This window comes from Zea mays, chromosome 2, assembly GCF_902167145.1.
Source record: "Zea mays cultivar B73 chromosome 2, Zm-B73-REFERENCE-NAM-5.0, whole genome shotgun sequence".
Taxonomy (NCBI): domain Eukaryota; kingdom Viridiplantae; phylum Streptophyta; class Magnoliopsida; order Poales; family Poaceae; genus Zea; species Zea mays.
This window is the reverse complement of record NC_050097.1, coordinates 153840002-153860861: the sequence shown is the minus strand read 5'-3', so window position 1 is coordinate 153860861 and position 20860 is coordinate 153840002. Positions and strand designations below refer to the sequence as shown.

General features: G+C 46.2%; 2 protein-coding genes and 2 pseudogenes across 4 annotated transcripts; 2 read left to right on the top strand and 2 right to left on the bottom strand.

The window, feature by feature from the left end:
• Positions 1-148: 148 nt before the first annotated feature.
• On the top strand, positions 149-7018 carry LOC100285568 (uncharacterized). 3 transcript variants are annotated; one of them, XM_008669919.4, is made up of 13 exons: positions 149-295; positions 382-464; positions 1156-1742; positions 1830-1910; positions 2167-2433; positions 2985-3116; positions 3205-3378; positions 4022-4251; positions 4914-5031; positions 5396-5527; positions 5608-5742; positions 5832-6038; positions 6334-7018. In XM_008669919.4, exons 3-13 carry the CDS (start codon positions 1203-1205, stop codon positions 6496-6498), a joined length of 2181 nt encoding a protein of 726 aa, XP_008668141.1. In that variant the 5' UTR covers positions 149-295; positions 382-464; positions 1156-1202; the 3' UTR covers positions 6499-7018. The 3 variants fall into 3 exon arrangements, with proteins under 3 accessions (XP_008668141.1, XP_008668143.1, NP_001151931.2); NM_001158459.2 differs by having other exon boundaries at positions 201-295; positions 375-464; positions 6334-6764; XM_008669921.4 differs by lacking the exon at positions 382-464.
• A 1693-nt stretch (positions 7019-8711) lies between these two features.
• Positions 8712-11245, bottom strand: LOC100273132 (putative MATE efflux family protein). The gene is made up of 7 exons (NM_001147579.1): positions 10786-11245; positions 10041-10582; positions 9873-9959; positions 9705-9761; positions 9257-9614; positions 9099-9185; positions 8712-8987 (listed from the first exon to the last, which is right to left on the bottom strand). The coding sequence occupies exons 1-7, from the start codon at positions 11134-11136 to the stop codon at positions 8907-8909; spliced, it is 1563 nt and encodes a 520-aa protein (NP_001141051.1). The 5' UTR covers positions 11137-11245; the 3' UTR covers positions 8712-8906.
• Positions 11246-14824: 3579 nt separating this feature from the next.
• Positions 14825-20089, top strand: LOC103649000 (L-2-hydroxyglutarate dehydrogenase, mitochondrial-like; annotated as a pseudogene).
• Positions 20090-20629, bottom strand: LOC109944310 (uncharacterized; annotated as a pseudogene).
• Positions 20630-20860: the final 231 nt, after the last annotated feature.

Genomic DNA, 20860 nt, shown 5'->3' with positions numbered 1-20860 from the left:
GTATATTTCATGGGCCCAGGTGCCCGATCTATTGGACGTGAGGCGCTTCTCTTTCGTCCCTTGCAGTTTCCACTAAACAGTTGCCCTGCCGCGTATGGTACGGTACGACACGTGGGCACATGAGTCAGGGGGCACGACAACAAGAACCAATGGAACCAGTACCTCTATTCCATTCCAGGCTGCTTCTTCCTGCGCGATTCGACACGGACTCAGACCCTCACACGCCTCCTCACCGGCTCACGACGTCGCCACCTCAGATCCGGCGACCGATCCCCTCCTCCTCGGCGAGGCGTAGGTGAGGCCATGATCTGCCCCTCCGGCCCTTCGCCCCCCTCCATGCTTCCCCGCCTCTGCGCTGATCTGGTCCCATCTAGCCCGCAGAGCCGAGCCGGACAACACAGCCACGACCACGAGGCGTCGTCGCGGAGTAGTCGGAGCCGTTTCTGCTGCCCCCCTCCTTCCCGGTAAGAGATCCCGCGCTTTAGCTTGTCCTGTTCTGCGGCGTCTTCTGCTTTGGCAACTCTTCTTCCCCAACCCCCTCCCCCTCCTCCGTGGGACGGTGGGAGTGGGTGAGAGAGCCCCGTCCCGTCTGTTACCGTCGTCCCCAGAGACCGGCCTCACAGCACTAACTCTGTTACTGTTAAAGTCTGTTCAAATTTAGGTCTATTGACGTGACAAGTGCCTCTAGTCTCACTGCTATCACTTGTGGCGTTGTGACTCCCTGAGACCCTGACCCCCTGTCCGTTATGATGCCCTGGGCAGCTTCATTGCCTCACCTAAAGTAAAAAAGCAAGCTGCGGCTTTCTAACATCATTTTGCTCTGCCCTGTTTGTCATGATCGTCGTACCTTTTATATTACTGAGCTTTGGAAGGTTCTTGCTTTGACGTAGAGCAAACTCTGAATCTGTCCGCTCAGATGCTGAGCTCATTGGTAACACCCTACTGTTGTTAGATTCTTGCCGTAGCTAGAATGTTGCCTTTTTTCCATTCCATTATGCTGCCTAGTGGTGTGGTACCCATGGCAAATATTCTATCATCATGGATCATCACCTGCGTTGCACTCACTCAATGTTGTTATGTACAAATTCAAGCGCATCAGATTTGTTACTTTTATAACACGCCAACACGCATAACCCCGTGGCTACTTTTATGCAGCCAAGTTTGTCAAGTTACGTCCGATGCTCCAGACATAGTAGAAAACCATGGGAGAAGTTAGTGATGACAATTCCAACCTGTCCTTTCTAAAAAGAATCGCAACAAGTGACGTACCGCTGTTGAAAGAGTATGGTGTAAATGGAGTTGTCGTCGCTCTGCTTCTTGCTGTAGTTACTCCCGTCTTGCTTTCCATGATGTTTGGCAAGAAAACAAAGCAGAGGGCGGTGCGAGCTAATGTGGGTGGAGAGGAAGGATTTGCCATGCGAAACAGTAGGTTTTCCTCCTTAGTTGAAGTCCCATGGGAAGGCGCCACCACGATGTCAGCTCTGTTCGAGATGGCCAGCAAAAAATACTCTCGACGGAGGTGTCTTGGCACGAGGAAGCTAATCAAGAGGGAATTTGTGGAATCTTCTGATGGTAGGAAGTTTGAGAAACTGCACCTTGGTGAATACGAATGGGATACGTACGCCGAGGCATTTAACCGCGCATGTAATTTTGCTTCTGGACTTGTCAAGATGGGCCACGACCTAGATAGTCATGCTGCTATCTTCTCTGATACAAGAGCTGAGTGGATCATTGCTGCTCAGGTAATCATATCATGTGTGCCATTGTATCAGAACACCTGTTGGAACTTGTGAAGCTCTCTGACTGTAGTATCATCTTTTTTCTTCTAGGGATGCTTCCGACAAAATTTGACGGTTGTAACAATATATGCATCTCTTGGTGAGGATGCATTGGTGCATTCACTAAACGAGGTACTGTGAATTTGGTGTACTGTTATACAATTTTTTTGAAGGGGTCATCTTCTCTTGGACTCTATCCAGCTGAAAACTATTCTGTATGCAATTACATGTCTGTACTCTGTACTCTTTATTTAACTTGATAGCTTTAGAAGAAAACCTGTATGTCTGCTGTTTATAAGCGCTTGATGTCTGTCGAAGTATTGGAGGAGTTTAACGAGCAGCGATTCATTTGGTCACACATCTTAAATACTCTTCTGTTGAATTTCAGACACAGGTTTCAACTCTGATATGTGATTCGAAGCAACTTAAGAAAATACCTGCAATCAGCTCTAAATTGCAGAGTCTTAGGCATATTATCTATATTGAGGATGAACCTGTCGAGGCTGAGACACTGAACCAAGTGAAGCATCTGACAACATTGTCTTTCACTGAAGTAGAGGAGTTAGGCAAGACATCTAGTGTTGATGCAAGGTTACCTTCAAGCTCTGATACTGCAGTTATCATGTATACAAGCGGAAGTACTGGTCTTCCCAAGGTATACTGTTGATCAAAGATTTTGCAATTTCTTATGCATTCGTAATCTTGTAATCTGAATAAACATGAATAAAAATGATAAAAGGCTCTGGTTCTGTATAAAACATCAGAACCCAGTTGGTCCCAATATTTGCTTGGTTATATATCAGTGTCCTTGATACAGAACCTACAGTGGCAGGACCAATTGGGCCATTAAGATTGGTGTTGGTGTGGGAAAAATGAGCCACATCTTAATGTCCATTGCAGCAATTTTTCCGTCTAATGCATTTATGCATAGATAATAACTGACACTGCAAAATTTGTAGTAGATAAAGCTTTCACTTGACATTGCTTCTAAAATATGCGAAGATATCAAACTCTGGTGCAAGTGCACTGAAATGCATAAAATCTACAAGAGTAGTTTTCTGGAGTTTATCATGCTACATCAACTAGTTAGTTATATTGTAGCATGTTAGGGGCTTAGTTTCTTCTTAAGATTTTTTTGCTGAAATCATTGATTTACTAGGTGTTTTTGTCTCCTGTAATTTAGTCAGGTGGTTCATTTTGATGTAGGGTGTAATGATCACACATGGCAACATGGTGGCCACAACTGCAGCAGTCATGACAATAGTCCCAAAACTTGGCATGAATGATGTTTATCTGGCTTACCTTCCATTGGCTCATGTCTTTGAACTAGCAGGAGAGGTGATGTATATTTTAACTCATAAACATGTAGTTTTACAAGAGTTGTCGCTATCTTTAATGATATGATGTTGACATGTTGTCAATCCAGACTGTCATGCTAGCTTCTGGTACTGCCATTGGATATGGTTCAACATTGACTATGACTGATACATCGAACAAGATTAAGAAGGGGACAAAAGGAGATGTTTCTGTACTGAATCCTACTCTTATAATTTCAGTTCCTGCAATTTTGGATCGTATCAGAGATGCAGTGTTTAAGAAAGTGAGTTTATTTCCTGAATTTTATATTTCCACCAAATGTCATTGATTAGCATTGTTACCATTAGAATATTCTACGTATATGGTAATAATAACCCACTGAGGCTTTGTTTGGATAATATAGTATTGACACCAATCCACATGGGTTGAGGTGGATTGTGATGTAACTTAAACTAATTTACACCCCAATCCACCCCAACCCATGTGGATTGGTGTCAATACTAGATTATCCAAACAAAGCCTGAAGGGTGCTTTGTGTGAACATTCCTTTGTATAGTCATTCCCTTGTGCTCAACTCTTTGTGATACAACTATGATCAGTTGATAAAAGTGGCACATAACTTGAGCAAGTTTTATATTTTGAGTACCTCCCTATTGTAACATATCTTGTTACACTTCTAATTTTGTGGCTAGAACATGAGGTAACTGGTAAGGGAGTTCCTTTTTGGTTTCATGTGGTAGGGTTTCCAGGCCAGTTATACATGGTCATATACCATACAGATAACCATGCTTCTTTGAATTAGATTTCCACAATGATTTTTAATAACACATATAACTGCTTTCAATGGCATTAATCATGTGGGATCATTTTGTAAGCAATCAACTATTTTTCATTGTTAAAATTAACGTTTTGAATTCTCTTTCCAGGTTGGTGAGAAGGGTGGCCTGACAAAAAAGCTGTTTGATTTTGCATATAAGCGGAATCTTGCATCAATTGAGGGGAGTTGGTTTGGATCCTGGGCACCGGAGAGGATGATATGGGATACCATTATTTATAAACCAATACGGGCAATGCTTGGAGGACGTGTAAGATTTGTTCTTTGTGGTGGTGCACCTTTATCAGGTGACACACAAAGATTCATGAATATATGTCTAGGGTAATGTCTTCTGCCCTGCTTATCTCAAATTACAATTTATTATCTTAGCCGATCGAATGTATGGTATAGTGCGATTCTTAGTTATGGAACAGTATATCGTTCAGATTCTATATGCCACTAGGATCAGAATATTCATCTAGTGCTACACAGGAAACTCTTAAGCATAGTTAGTGAGTGATCTTGGTTCATAGCAGGTGTAAATGTATTCCCATGCGTTTGACTAGGGACTGTTATTTGTTAGACCGTGAATTTGCCATCATTTTTTTTTCACGAACACGCAGGAGAGTTGCATATCATTTCATTAATAAAAGGTGTGAATGCTGTTTGTGTTGGTGAATTTGCCATCATTGTTTGCTTATAAAAGCTCTTGACCTATGTTCTCGTTGAATGTACACAAATGACAAATTTGACATGCTCATATTGGGTCCAGGTCCATGTTATCCTGAATCTCAGTCATTCTCAGTTGGATTAGTTCATCCTTAAATATCTAGAGTTATCATTATTCTGAATTTCCTTACCAATTCAAAGGCGATAAACTGAAGATTACTAATGAGTGGAACTTTCTATATTCAATCGCATATGTAGCCTATGAACTTTCCTGATAAGGTAAGGTGTTGCCTTTGCTTGTTCTTATATGATACTTGATTGTTGTGTTGCTGCAGTGTCCCAGTGGGTCAAGGCTATGGTTTGACTGAAACCTGTGCTGGAGCAGCTTTCACTGAATGGGATGACACAAGTGTGGGTCGTGTTGGTCCACCACTTCCTTGCTGCTATGTGAAGGTTTGTTCTACAAATTTGATGTTTGCTGGATCCGTTAACAAATGTAGTTGATATTCATATGGCAGATGTAGCAGATAATACCTGCATTAAAAAGAACAGGTGGTAGATTTAAGCATGTCTGGGAGTGTCATGCTTGTCACCTTTTCTGGATCCATTTTATCAACCACGTAGCTTAGCATTTTAGTTTTCTGAATGGAATGCTCAAACTTTTCCATTAAATACTTCCCCCCAACCATTTATCTGATTTTGATTCCCTAACGAATACAATGAACACTTCCATTTTTCTGAAAAACTGATCTCTTTCCAGCATGTCCAGGCCTTAATTATCTGAAATATGTTCCTTTTTTTCGTCAAACCAATGTAGCTTGTTTCATGGGAAGAAGGTGGTTACAAGATTTCTGATTATCCGATGCCGAGAGGAGAGGTCGTGGTTGGCGGACACAGTATAACAAAAGGCTATTTCAGCAATGAAGCAAAGACGAATGAAGTATACAAGGTAAGTAAGACTACTACTAGAAGTCGAGAACATTGTAGCCTTAGAGTTCTCACTTCATTTCCATTTCATATGACCTACAGGTTGACGAGAGGGGTATACGCTGGTTCTACACTGGTGATATTGGCCAGTTCCATCCTGACGGGTGCCTTGAGATTATTGACAGGAAAAAAGATATAGTAAAGCTTCAGCACGGAGAATATGTGTCTCTTGGCAAGGTTTGTTTTGCTTTTTTTTTTCTTTTGAAAAGGGACTCCTACCTGTAAATACTTTGTCGAAAGAGTGATTTACTGTTCCTCTTTTGCAGGTTGAATCGGCTCTAGCAACAAGTAGTTATGTGGAGAGCATCATGGTCTACGCCGATCCGTTCCATAACTACTGTGTTGCCCTGGTTGTTCCAGTACGCCAGGCCCTGGAGAAGTGGGCTCAAAATTCTGGGATAAACTGTGAAGGCTTTGAAGAGCTTTGCCAAAATGGCCAGGCGGTTAAGGAGGTTCAGCAATCACTATCGAAGGTTAGCCATCTCAACTGACGGCGTCTTACATGACTAAAAGTTATACTAACAGAGGAGTTGCTGTGTCTAAGGAAGAGTGGTACCTCTTTGGTTTGCAGAGGCACAAAATCTTTCTTTCCTAGTACCAGCAGCAACAATCACCCGCATTTGAAGCCATCTCAATTTTTCGTTTACGTTAGCCATGCTAGGTTTTTGTTTATATATTGCAACTGTGGATTAGGGCCTATGCGGTCAGTTTTTCCTTTATAGCTTTAGGAAGGTGTGTCATGTAAGGTGACATGCTCGAACTGTGCAGGCCGCGAAAGCAGCGAGGCTGGAGAGATTCGAGGTGCCGGCGAAGATCGAGCTGCTGCCTGAGCCGTGGACGCCGGAGTCCGGGCTGGTGACGGCGGCGCTTAAGCTGAAGAGGGAGCAGATAAAGGCCAAATTCAAAGACGATCTGGACAAGCTCTACCACTGAAGAAAAGCGGGGCTTGCACCCACGCGTTCAGGAGCTTGCGCTGCCAAAACGCTGCCTGGATGCGGAATGGAACCTACTGACCTGCACGAGACCACGAGTGGTGTGTGTGTGTGTGTGGATGTGTGTCGGCGTCGGTACAGCAGGAGCTGCTTCTTGTGTGATGAAAAATAAGCCAAAGTGTTGGTTGGAACGATCTTGATTTGTATAGCTTCACTTAACTTGCATGAACCCTAGCTCGAAATCAGTTGAATCTGGATGGACCGGTCGATAAGAGTTGCCGCTATCGGTTTTGATGCCTCACGATGGTTGAAGCCGGGCAGCCGGCAATTGTCGGGGCGTTCTCTGAGATGGCCATAGTCGTCGCAATTTGACCTGTGGATTTAGATATTTGTTGGATATCTAATCCAATAGATACCAGAGCCGGGTATGGATACATGTTTTTACCACAGTTTTGATGTTTTTACCACAGTTTTGATCTGTGGTCAGACTTTAATAAAATGGCTCCCTGTGCTCTGATTGATTATTTGTCTTATGATCTATCTAGGAATAATACCAAAGTGTTTCAAAGGAGGATTACCTTGACTTAGATCTAACTCTGGCCTAAATTAAATCAATCTAAGTGAAATAGAGTCTATCGTTCCGCTGCAAGAGTTTACTATGAGACTTCATGCACCTTAAAGTTCATAGAACGAAAAGAAGTTTTTTGGAGGCCCTTATCCTCATTACGCCTAGCATTGAGTGGGCTGGATATTTACTTTATCAACTAGCAAATCAATAGGAGTTCTATTCCTACCCAAAGTCGGGTAGACATGTTGATATATATTTAAATATAATTATTGTTTATTTTTAAATTCTAAGGTATGTGTGGTTTAATGGTTAACTCTAAATTTTTGAAGCAGTGGGTATGAGTTCGAGTGCTCGCTCTGCACTATTTTAGCGCGGTGTGGTGGGTGGGTCCAGAGTATTAGCATGGAGGGTGAAGCTATGGTATTAGGTGCCCACGTTAGGTTCTTAATAGATTAGTATAGATAAGGAGTAACCATCTCTGGTTTAAAGACCTAGAAATATATTTAATTTTCTCTATGTCACTGTATCGATGTGCATACGTTTAGAGAGTATATTATGGGACATGAATAAAAAGTGGTTACGGCTTATATTATGGGATGGAGGGAGTATCTTCCACCCGTAGATTGTCCGTTGGATATTCGAAATCGATCTATAGTGTATTTTTTTGGCCTACCTCATATTACATAGCAAAAAATAAACTCTAACACCATAAACCCCACGTCGAACGCTTCCAATTCTCCATTATTGGTCGTCCCTTCTAGCCTTGTTGGCTTGCTGCGTTGTGCCCCATGGCCCCTTCCAAGTCTCATAGACAATAGTACCGCTGACGACGGGCTCTTTCAAGCTCTAGTGCCCCTAACTATGATCAATAACAATTCTTTTATTAAGTTTTAATAGTGTATGATGGTGATTTGGTAAGAAATTTGATTAATTATGTTATTGAATTGTTGAAAATGGTGTCTCTTGTATTCGACGGATATCCAAAATCCAATGGGGCATAGACATGGGTCTAAATTTCTATCCAGGGTATGATCGTGAACAGATATTAATTACAGTCGTAGATATGGTTATAGACCGATATTTGCAATATCAGATCCGAATGCGATCTGTTGCCATCCCTAGATGGCCCTTCGTCTTCCCACACCTCTCTCTGGAGAGATGGCAACATTCGCTCCTGGCACACGAGCCCGACCTGTCATCCACCTAGTGCTGGAACTGTGGAGTTGTTCCAGCGATGGCGTCAGTTTGAGAGGCGGAGTTATGCGCTGAGCTGAGCGCCTGAGCCCACACAATGGCACAAACAATCGAGGAGGGGTGGAGCAGAGGCGGCGCTCCGGCGAACCATGACGGTTGCCGGGAGCCCGCCGCCCATCATTCGCCTGGAGAGTCCAATCCACCTCGATCGGTTTGTCCCCTCCCCCCCTCTACCATGTCATGTCATGTCCTCCGAGTTTGCTGGCTCGTTGTGCCTCTCGGGTTGATCGGCGCACCTGTGAGCTGTTCAAACTATCGCGGGAAATCGACCCGGTTTCGCTCGGAAAAACAACACCCGAGTTCCCAGATTGCAATGCAGTAACAACTAGCTAGGATTGCACTGATCAACAAGACACCGGCAGATCGAATTAAGATGAACAAGGCAGAGATATAACCTCAGAACTAGTGCACACCACTATTACCTGCATGCCCAGCCCAGCCCAGATGATTATTTGTGTCTACAATACCATACAGCCCAGAGATGATCCTTCAGCCTCGATCGGCCTGTACGTGGAGCAGTCGTCTCCCTCGTTTTGTTCTCGTGGTGAGTGGAAAACTAGAGATACACAGTGGAGCTGAGGGCCGGCCTAAGGGTTTCGTCTGGACCCCTGGAGTCTTCTGTTCTCTTCCATGTACCATCTCTTCAGCCTCTCTTGAGCAACCTCCACCTGCAGATTGAAGGGGGCCGGTGTTGTTAGAGAGAATACGTACTGCAGATAACATATATATATATAGCATTAGTTTCAGTATATATATACTGATGAAACAGTGGTGGTAACCTGTTTTTCCCAGTCGGTCTTCAACGTTATGAAGAGAAGCACAACAGTCTGGACCAGCGTTCCGAGCAGCATGCCGATCCAGATGCCCTGCGTACGACGGTGGTGAACAGAGAACAGCCAAGGAGAGAGAGAGAGAGAGAAAGAGACCCATGCAGTACCTTCACATGAAGCCCCAGCGCGTAGCCCAGCACGGCTCCAAGAGGGATGCCGATGAGGTAGTACGAAGTGATGTTAACGTAGGCGACGACGCTCTGCCAGCCCGCGCCGACAGCGACGCCTGACAGCACTGGCTGGACGCTGTTGAGCAGTATGGAGAAGGCCAGCAGGGGCGAGAGGCCGGCGACTGCGTCCGCCACCGCCTGGCTGTCGGTGAATATGTAGGCGAGGCCTCCGCGGAAGAGGAGGAACAGCACGAACAGCACGGACCCGATGATGGAGGAGGTGGCCACCACGTTGTAGATGGCGAACTTGGCCCTCCTCGCGCTCCCGGCTCCCAGCTCGTTCGCCACCCGTACTCTGATGAATGATGAAGGCGTTGTGACTTGTAGTGAGTGTTGCTTAATGAAAATAAAAAGAAAAAGAAAGAATCTGGAGGTGGGTGGTTACCCGGTTGCCGCCAGAAAGCCGATGGAAATCATCATCTCCCAGCCGTTGATGTTGAGGCTGCACGTTTCATTCGCCGATACATATATAGTTAGCAGCTAGCTAGGACCTGTCCAGGATCTGTAGGACCTGCTGATGGCAACACAACACAACACAATGCGTAATCCCTACCATATTGAGAGGGCGTCCAGCGCAACCTCTGCGTTCTTCATGTACCCAGTGAGCAGCACCAGTATGGTGTTGTACCACAGCTCCAAACTGTAAAGCAGCGCAATTGAATCTGTATCACATGACCACATCACAGCGCTAGCCATAGGTGACGACTCTTCTCAATTTTACCAGAGCATGACGCCAGACGACAGCGACAGCCTGACGATGGCGGCGAGGTCGGCGAAGGCGGCGGAGGAGAAGCCGGTCCAGGTGCGCGGGCACCCGCCGAAGAAGACGAAGGCGAGCTGGCCGAGCACGGGGATCCACATGGCGACAACCATGGAGCCCATGACGCCGGCGAGGCCGAGGCGGAGCCTGGCGGTGGCCAGCCAGGACAGGAGCAGGTGGAGGCCGAGGTTCAGCATGGCCAGGTACGTGATCACCGCGTTCTTGCTCTGCGCCTGCAGGTACATCTGCAGCGTGAAGGACCACACGTAGGAGAACATCACGGGGATGTACCAGCGCGAGATGGTCCCGGCCACCGCCGCGATAGCCGGGTCCTGCCCCAGCGCCACCAGCAGCGGCTCCGTGAACAGGTACACGGGGAGCAGCGCCACGGCGCACGCGAACAGGATGATCCACGACCGCTGCAGGTAGATGCCCAGCATGTGGTACTGCCTCGCGCCGTACGACTGCCCGCACAACGTCTCCAGCGCGCTCGCCATGCCCAGCTGCAACGCAACGCAATGCAGACAGCAGAGCACGTCATTACGGTGTGTGTGCCGTGTACGTTACGTACTTGCTTGTGGTGTGGCCACAAATGAAAGGCTGCTACGTGACTGGTGGTGTGCTGTGTGTGGTCCGTGTCGTCGTCCCATGCAACTGTAGTTAGCTAGCAAGCTAGTAGATCTGAAGTAGACACGGAAAGGCTCACCAGGATGCCGTTGCTGAACCTCATGAGCACGGTGGAGACGAGCGCGTAGGCGGCCAGCTCCGTGGCGCCGATGTGGCCGATGAAGGCCTGGCTGATGACGGTGACGCCGAAGGAGGAGAAGCGCGTGAAGATGGACGGCCCCGCCACCACCCACAGCCTCTTGTTCTCCTCCCACACGCGCCGCCGCAGCGGCAGCGCCGACCACTCCGCCTCCGCCTTGCCGGCGCCAGCCCCGTCTCCTGCTGATGTTCCGTTGCGGTGCTGGTGGTCCGACGCCGCCCGTGGCTCCAGCAGCGGCGCCTTGTTCGTCGCCTCCTCGCCCCATCCGCCGCTGCTCTGCTCCTCTTCCATCTCGCCGTCGCCGGGGCTCTGTCTCTGTCTGCTTAGGAATCAAGAGGAGGTAGCAGTAGGGCAGTAGCACACGGGCGTTGGATGCCACAATAAGCAATGAGGAGCTGACATGGGTCCGTCGCGGCCGGGGTAGGTGTGGCATGCGTGGTTGAACGCGATGACAGTGGATCGGACGAGATTGCCCCCGCAGCTGTGGCGGTAGCTGGGTTGGTAGGGAGGGTACGACGGGCAATGAAGTCTTCCCTCCTCGGCTCCTCGCTAGATGGCCCCGCCGGCCAATCATCATCCTGACTCCTAAGGCCACACACGTGTATTGTTCCTCCTTTTTCCAGTCTAGGGGCGGCTGTGGCCCTCCTCAAGGCGGCCAGCCCGCAGGCCGCAGCACGCCTACCTCGTTTCCTAGAATTCTACACACATGCATCATACTCCCTCCAGTGCAGTAAAGGTAGTCGTTTAGGACATGATTGTGCATACCAAGGAGTGATTAATTATCATAGAGTTTTCCCTGTTTGCCCCTATTAAATAGGGATATGGGTGCATTAATGTCACTAAAACAATCAGGCTTGATTGGTTGCTGTAGCAGCTCCAAGGCATTCTAGACTGGAGGTCTCAAGTTTGATTCCTCTTAAATACATCTTTTTTTGTGCAATTACTAGGGGCAACAACGTCCAAATCTCAGACCCACGCGCGCCATGACTTCTTTTTGTGCACACTCGGTCACGCGCAGGATGACTTCTTTTACTGCACCGGAGGGAGTACATGGCCAGAGAGAGAGAGAGTAATACGTACGGAGTACGTACCTACGTACAACTATCCTATACCTAATAATAAGCTATCGACTTAGTTTGCCGATCAATCATTCGAATGAGCCGTAGAGACTCCAACTAACCCTTTTTTCAAATGCAACTGTAATCCATAAAAACAAAACATTGTAAAAACAGTAGAAATCGATACAAATTAAAGTCAAGCGAACAGGCTCTAAGGCCCTGTCCGCTTACTGTGTGACGCTTTCGACCTTCTTCGTTTTGTACGAGATTGTATCCGGAATCGTTCCGACTGATTAAATTTTATATAAATTAGAGAAGTAATCCAAATAGGAATTATTTCAGCCAACCAATCCATAAAAACCAAACAGGGCCTTCTTTGGAACCGTTCCAGCTGGAACCATAAGGCAAAACGCGCTCCCCGAGGTCGCGTAGGGTCGAATCACGATTCACCTGAGACCCCACTTATCGGCTGCCCAAAAACCACGTCTCGTCCAAGCCCATCCTCGAACAAAGGCCGTGCCCGCACGGATCCTCGACTGACCGAGGGCCCCGCCTCTGACGAGAAGCAAAAATCTGCCTCGCCCGAGGGCATCTCGGGCGAAGGCCTAGCCTCGAGCCCAGACTCGACCAAAAGTTCTCAGGAACCGCAAAATGTGCGCATTAAATGCGACTAGTACAAACACCTTCTCTGCCAATGACGCCGCAGTCAACAAAGGACAATGTGACCATGGTCCCATCTACTCTCACCGTTCACGATGACGCACGCCCACGAATATCGGGCACTGCTCCCCCGCTCCGGTCACTATTCTCAACAACTCCGGATGGGACATACGACATCTAGGCACAACCTTAGCCTCGGGAGGGAACTCCGCCTCGCCCGAGGTCGGCCTCGGCCTCAGGAGGGAACTCCGCCTCGCCCGAGCTCCGTGTCGGCCAAATGCCTTGGCAGTGGCGCATTAAATGCCACCAACTCCCCGCGAATCCCGCAGGAGACCACTCCGACTACTGTTCTGGCCACTCCCAGCATGACTGCATGTCCAGGCGCAAACCCGACCATAGCCTCAGGAGAAATCTCCGTCTCGCCCGAGCATGGCTTGGCCAACAACATCAACAAAAAGAACACCCGACACCACCAACCCTTTCGCAAAAAATGCTGACAACGGGATGGCTACAGAAACTATAGGGCTGATGTCAAGTTTGCTTTACACCATTTCGCATGAGATACATGTCGGATTACCATGCACTTTTCACCATACTAATCGCTATTTCAACCACTACGACTCAGACGTCTCGTCCATGGGATGGGCTCGGGTACGCATCCGAGCCCCGACCCTAGCCTCGGCTCTCTTCTTGGTCAAAATATGGATATAGGAACCAGACACCTGTAACACCCCTGGTGTTACTGTCACTAAAACTTGATCATAACATCATAAGCATTGGCATTGCATATGTTTGACACACCTAGAGTGCATTCACTAGGCAAAAATTTCAAACAAGTTGTATTGAGATGATATTTTGCAAATAAAACCCTAGAGTAGGGTACTTAACCTTAAAAGGGGTCAGAAGGGTAAAACAAAATCCAAATAGATAAAACACTAAAGCTTAAGTGAAATAGTCATGAAATGTTACTAAGAATGGACCTAAATTACATTCACACCCCTGAAATACCAAAAACCCTAAAAAGGAACCCTGGAAAACCCTAAACATAAACCATAGGGGGCTAAGTGCAAAATCAGTGCACTTTTGGACTAAAGTGTAAAAACCATGATAATAAGGTGTCCTTAGTCATATGGTTTACAATCATGAAGAGTTACAAGCTAAACCCTGAATTTTGGACCTATTTGCAAAAAGACCCTATTGGTGTTCTAAAGGCTAAGTCTGAAATTCAGTATTTGAGCTCATCTTTGAGGCTTTGTAACTTTCAAATTATAAGGTTTTTGCCCTAGGCCACCACATCAATTTTGTAGATCTATCAAAGGTGAACAATTTTGTTTAAGGGGTTAAACATTGTTGTTATGAAGAATTTGGAGATAATTCAGCTCAAAGTCGAGCTGTCAGGCTGTTTGCAGTCTGAAATTCAGACTAACAGTGATACTGAGTCAACTTTGAACTGGAAATCAACCCTGATCTAATGTGAATTTGGCCATGGTTGCTATAGCAAGATTGTTGTTGGATCATCAGACAACAACTTTGTTACTGGCCGATCCACTGGTTGCCATAGAAATTTGAGAGAGATTTGAGCCCAAACTTTGACTGTCAGGTGCACTGAAAGGAACTCGCGATGGTACAGTAACCTGAAACAGATCAGATTTACAGCTCAGCTCACCGCCGACGATCTCCGCTGTGATTCGTGCTGTCGCCGTCTTGATTTGTGCTCAGGTTGATCGGATAACGCTCGGAGCACGCCGTCGTGGATAAGCCTCGGCCAGTAAACAATTCCGGTCGCCGTACTAGGCTCGCCGCGGTGGAATTAGATGAGATCGCCGGTGACCGTCGTCTCGCGGCCTTATGCCACGTATCGAGACACGTCCGTCGTGTCGCCGTGACTCACTATAACCATCTGATCCTCGCCAGTGAGCGCTGCCGCGATTGTTGCCATCAATCCACTGCACCAGTAATCCTCCCCCTCTCCGGCCGCCAGCACTTCTCGGCCAAACTGAGCGCCACCACTGTTGCGCTCTATAAGTTGAAGCCTCCCAGAGCTCCGTAGGATCATCACGCACCCAGCCACCAAGTATTGTCCTCGGTTGATCACCAGTGAGCTCCAATTTCTAACTTCCCCCAAATCGGTTCGAACACGCCGCAAGAACACCTCACCGTGGCCGGCCTATTACAGGTCAGTTCCAGCGCCTTGATCGCTTGTTCTAGCATTCTTAGATCCTCCTCAAACTCCTCGACCCCTCTGATTGAGCTTGACTGCCATGGATCATTGGGTACACGTTGTTCCTTTGATCATTCGCGTTGTCACCATGGCCAGAGCAAATTAGGTCGCCCTTCTTGAAATTAACCTGGGGGAAACATTGGTTAGGATGTGAATTCGGTTTCGGCCGAAGTAGGGCACCAGTCCTTGCGTGAATCGGCCGGTACGCAAGCTCGCCGGAGCTCTACCGTGCCGCTCGCCGTCGAGGACCTCGGCTTGTAAAGGAATAGAACGTGGGGGGTTTTCTTGGAAATTGTTAGTGACTCAAGGCAACAGTGAACGAACCCACTTCAAATTAACCCGGACGCCAGGGCCTTTCTTGCAAAGTCCGCAGCGCGGGCGCGGACGCGCGCGCGTTTCTGCCTAGGTTTGGGCCGCCTGGGCTGGTTTCGGCCCAGGACTATTCATCTTTTCTCTTTTTCTTTTTCTACCAGGGCAAAAACAATTCTAGAAAATTGTAGAAAAATGGTAAAAATGTCAAACCAATTTTGCTAGATTCCTAATTTTCCATAGAATTTAATAAAAATAATTTCATGATTTTTAGGTCAAATAGGGAATTTTGGGGTATTTAAAACAGCTTAAACCTCTGTTTCTGGATTTTTTAGAAAATAAATAATAATTCCAAAAATCCCCAAACTTTTTAGATGACCCTTATACATTATTTAGAAGCCTTGGGTAGAATTTGGTATGATTTGGACCTTGTTTGATACTTATAACCCAAAACCCTACCCCCTGCCCTTTGAATTCCTTTACTGACTCCGGAAACCCTGGTTTCTCGGAGAACCGTGAAGAAAAGTTGTATTCAAGACTTTAGATAATAAACCTTTATTATCTTTGCATTCTCATGAGCATTACATGGGAATTTATTATTATGTATGGTTATATTTAGAAAACGAGGAAGAAGTTGAAGTAGAAGAAGAGAAGACTTCGCCACCACCACCTGAGGAACATCAGGCAAGCAGCTGTTTTTATTTTGACATCTGCGGATCCGGGCCTGATTCACCTGTAAACCAAGGCAAGCCCCGGTGCATGCAACCCCTTCCTTGTGTTTTTAAATAATTTCTGCACACTTTAAGTCTAGTGAAATGTGCATTAGGTTTATAGGAGTTGCTTGGAACCTTTTGATGCATTGCCTTCCTTGATATCCACACCTTTATAGGATACTTCTGTTGAAGTATCAAAACATAATTTACAAAAATGCTTAGCCCTGCTTAGATCTTGTGGATGGAGGTTGTTCTTAGCCTAGCTCGAGAAAGGATGGCTTCTACCTGCAAGAATATTTTCATCTGAAGCATGCTGGGATCTTACTGCAAAGCTCCCTATAATGCTCTCTTCATCCTAAGGAACATAGAACAATCCTAAGGATGGAAGTATTTAACTCGCGACTTGGGCTAGGAACAGGTGATGCTCCGCCCGGGTCAATTAAGAATTGGATGCGTATGTAGGCCTGCTAGATCAAGGACTATCTTAACTGGCCACATGCCCTGGAAATGGGATAGGGTAAGCTTTGCCTCGGGCAGACTAATACCAGAATAAGATAACACGCAATGGGCGTGGAGAGATGGCGATAGTAGTGTGTACCCTCCGTGGCAAGAGGCTGGACGATGGTGTATCTGTGCTCTCGGTTGGCGTGAACCTGATCTGGTCTTAAGAACCCCGGTGGTGAGTTGACATATGCAAGGGTTAAGTGCTACATATGTCGTGTGGTTAGAGATCCTCAGCTGTGTAAATCGATTCGGATCGCCGTTATATCCCCGGAGAGTGGAGACTTGATCACTGACCTGCAACCTAAGTCAGGATGTGAACCTCATGAATAAAAATGATGTTGTATTGATGAGATGGTGAAAGTAGACCATATGAAAACAGAGTCTATTAATATTTAATCTGGCGTTAAAATATTGAAAGTAAGGACTCACTTTAGTAAGTTATCTCTGCAAAAGTATCTAAGTTGATTTTTGCTAAAGCCTCTCCTTGATTCCCAAATCCAGCATACCCTTGAGAGTCTTTTCCTTAGTCGGGTAAGACTTGCTGAGTAATTCCATACTCATGGTTTTATTCCCTATTGTTTTTAGGTGAGGAAGCAACCAACTTTTGTTGCTTCTGTTCTAAGGTGGTATCAAAAGAAGAAAACCAGGAGTAAAGCTGCGCGAGGAATGGATCCTCCATAGAACTTTTGTTTAAAACTTATTAGGAGGGATTTTTGCCTCCCATGGTTTGTAATAATAATACTTTGCACTCGTATATTATATTCTAGTCTGTAAATCTTAAAACTCACTCTTATGTTTTAAATAAAGATAAGTTATTGTAAATGCTTCCGCTTTTCCGTATCTCCGATGATTTGTAATGTCTGCAAGACGGGTAAAACGCTCTTGGGAAGGTAAGAAAAGCAGATACCAAACTTGTCAAGTGATTCGGGGGCACCTACAGGGTTGTCTGAGGTCCATTGGACAAGGACAACTGTAGGTGGGCCTAATGACTTGGGAGGTTCCGTCACAACACCCACCTGCTGATCAAAGACAACATCCAGGACAGGAGCCATCCTGGTGGCCATACTGCTACAAGGGCTCGTGATCACCCCCTCTCAACAACTACGACAACCCTTGTACTACTGGACTCCCTCCTTGCGGCTATAAAAGGAGGGGTCCAGGGTGCCTAGGGGACAGAGGACAACACTTCAATGCTTGCCCTCCACCTTCGATATTGGCACTCGGCTCAATCATTCACAGAGACTTGGGATCCACTCCCTCTCTCGACTAGCTTGTACCCCTACTACAAGCACCTAGGTGCAAGATAATATAAGTCTCATCCCCCTTGCTGGAAGTAGGACCTTCTATTGTCCGAACCAGGATAAATCTTGTGTCTTCTTGCATAACCCGTCTGGACGAGACACATAACACAAATTCACTAAGTTGGTTAGGACCCTCGGATCAAAATACCGATATTATGATAGTAGAAACAGTCTATGATTTTTTAAACTTCAAAAATTGATGAGAAAATACTAAATAACTGAATTATAGTATATAGGAGAGCTGGATAGGGTATATGGTTGGAGACGTCATGTGTGTGTAGAGATTATCTTTTAAAGTGATGTAGTAAAATATAATAGAAAATATCGAAAGTGAGAGAAATATAGGGGAATACTTGGAAACGGTCTTTAGTCACATGTGTCTTCCGATGAAAATGATGACTACAAGAAGTCCTCGGGTTGAATAGTTACTTAGTATAAACAATCAAACAGTGCAGTTCAATATATACAAACTATACACAAACTACATATATACTACCTATGTTCACAAATATATGACATTGTTGATTTTTTTAAAAACTTTGCTCACTCGTCTTATTCAAAAATATAAAATTTTAAGTCAAGCATAAATTAGCTTAACTGATAAAACAAATCACAAATAATAATTTATTGTTTTTAAAAAAAAGATGTGGTCAAAGTTTTTTTAAAAGTTAATGGTGTTATATATTTACTAGTTAGTTGCCCATGCGTTGCGACGGTACACGAGCTGCATCAATTGATGCACCAGAGTTCACAGAAACCTCTTGCTCTTCTAGTGATCTTGAATTTCAGCTCTATCTTCTATGGGGAGTGTTCAGCTAGATCTTAATCTTTCCAAAAGCTAGCAGACCAGTTCTGAACGTCTTATAACAGTAGAGTTGCTTTAGGATTTTAGATGATTCAGCACACGTTAGTATATATGAGAATTGGGCATCTAACTTGAAAATAGTTCTAACTTTACAGGCACTACATGGAGCCCTTAATTAATGTATCACAGATTCTACCTGCAGATTGCCTTTTGTAGGCTAGCCTTTGTGTAAGGGGAAAGGAAATGCTCTACAAGTACTGTGAAGAACGAGGTGTTGCCCACAAACGGATCAGCAAACTCATCGTTGCCACTGGTGCTGCAGAGGTTCCAAAGCTAAACATGCTTCTCAGAAATGCCAAAGAAAACGGGGTGGATGATCTTCAGTTGATGGAGGGTTCTAAAGCTATGGAGATGGAACCTGAGCTTCGATGTCTTAAAGCTTTACTATCACCTAGTACTGGGATAATTGACTCTCATTCACTCATGCTCTCCCTTTTGGTATGATGACCATCATATAAATGAACACAATTTAGAGTTTTAGGGCAAAAGTCTTAGATCAATCTGAATTTGCTTTCACTGTAATTTTATTTTGATTGTTGGTGTGATTCAGGCTGATGCTGAAAACTTGGGAACAACTATATCATATAACACATCAGTTACCAGTGGGCATGTTGGATCCAATGGCCTTGAACTCCATGTTTGTGAAAGCAAAGAGCTGCAGAATTATCATGTAGGGTCTCATGTGAACGCACAACTTGTTTTTGCTTCCGAAGCTTGTGATAAACTCAGCAGGTTTGAGTGCAGTTCCACTTGCCAAACAATTTCATGGCCTTGACCAGGCATTTGTGCCCACTCCTCTCTATGCGCGTGGGTGTTACTTCACCCTCTCTCAAACCAAGAGTCCTTTCAGTCGGTTAATATATCCTCTACCACAGGATGGTGGCATAGGAGTTCATGTCACTTTAGATTTGAATGGCCTTGTTAGATTTGGTCCAGATGTTGAATGGATATCTGATGGTGGAAAGGACCATGTGTCATGTTTTCTGAACAAGTAAGCCATTGCAAACATGTGTACATTCAGTTATCAAAATATGCCACTGTTTTTTAAACATCAAAATATGTCACTTTTTAAACAAGAGACCCCTCTCAATCGAACAATGTTTCCCTTCCCTTTTTCTGGGGTTGAAATTTTCATGTCGTGTTTTGGAACATTTAACTCCTTGGTTCATGACCAAAGGATGTAATAAGTTATTGTAGATACCATATTTTTTTAACTGGCATGTCGATGCTAGTCTTGTTTTGTTTATGATAGAATCTGTAGCAACTTAGTAAGTTAGTTGTGTTCATGATAAGATATGTTATAGATATCTGGATGTCACATAACTGAACTTTGTTTTCCCAAGAAAATGCAATTCAGTGTTGTACCATGCTTCTAGCCATTCTTACTATCAGCGTGATTTATGGAATCTAGAGTATTTTAGTAATTATCATGAGGTTTGTAACTTTAGAGTCTTATCTTCATCAGGTTTGATTACTCAGTAAATCTCAATCGTTGTTCTGTATTTTACCCTGTGGTAAGGAAGTATTTTCCAAATCTCAAGGATGGGTCTTTGGAACCTGGTTATTCTGGGATCCGACCAAAGCTTTCTGGTCCTGGACAACCTCCTTCAGATTTACCTCGCCTGACCTCGCATGGATTCATGCTTGCTTCTCCCCAACTCCACGCGTCGATCCTCCAACCTCTAGGAGAGCGCGACGCGATCCAATTGAGGTCCAGGAGGTGGGGGTGCCTGCGCGCTGTCCGTGTGTTCTCCCTTGTTTCCAACCCAAGCCTGGTCGCGCCACCGCTGGACGCCATCGCGCACCTGCACAACGTCTTGGTGAGGTGGTCGAAGCAGCAGCGGCTGCCGCAGCTCGGGAGACCCGGCGCGAGGAAGCGGTGGCCGAGCCGGCGGAGCGCGATGCTGTGGGTGGTGCACCTGTCCGGCTTCTTATCCGTCGCCATGGTGGTGGTGGTGCTGTCGCCGTCGCTCCAGTCCTTCCCACCCGCCGAGGCCATCCGGTCGTCGTAGTTCGACGGCAGCGTCCGCTTCCCGGGACATATCGCAGGGGCGCCAGGGGGGTCGCCTTCCGCCGTGCCCCGCCGTTCCGAAATGCCGCCGACTGCGGCGCCGCCGCGGACAATGGCACCGCCGCCAATGTCTGCGACCCATGGCTCGTCCACATCGCGATTACGCTCGACGAGGAGTACCTGAGGGGCTCTGTCACCGCAGTCCACCCGGTGGTGCAGCACGCCAGGTGCCCCGAGAGCGTCTTCTTCCACTTCCTCGTCTCCGACCCGGGCCTCGGGGACCTCGTCCGCGCGGTCTTCCCGCAGCTCCAGTTCAAGGCCTATTACCTGTTGGCCTCGAATCCCCTTAATCGCGGAGCATCGACGTCGATGG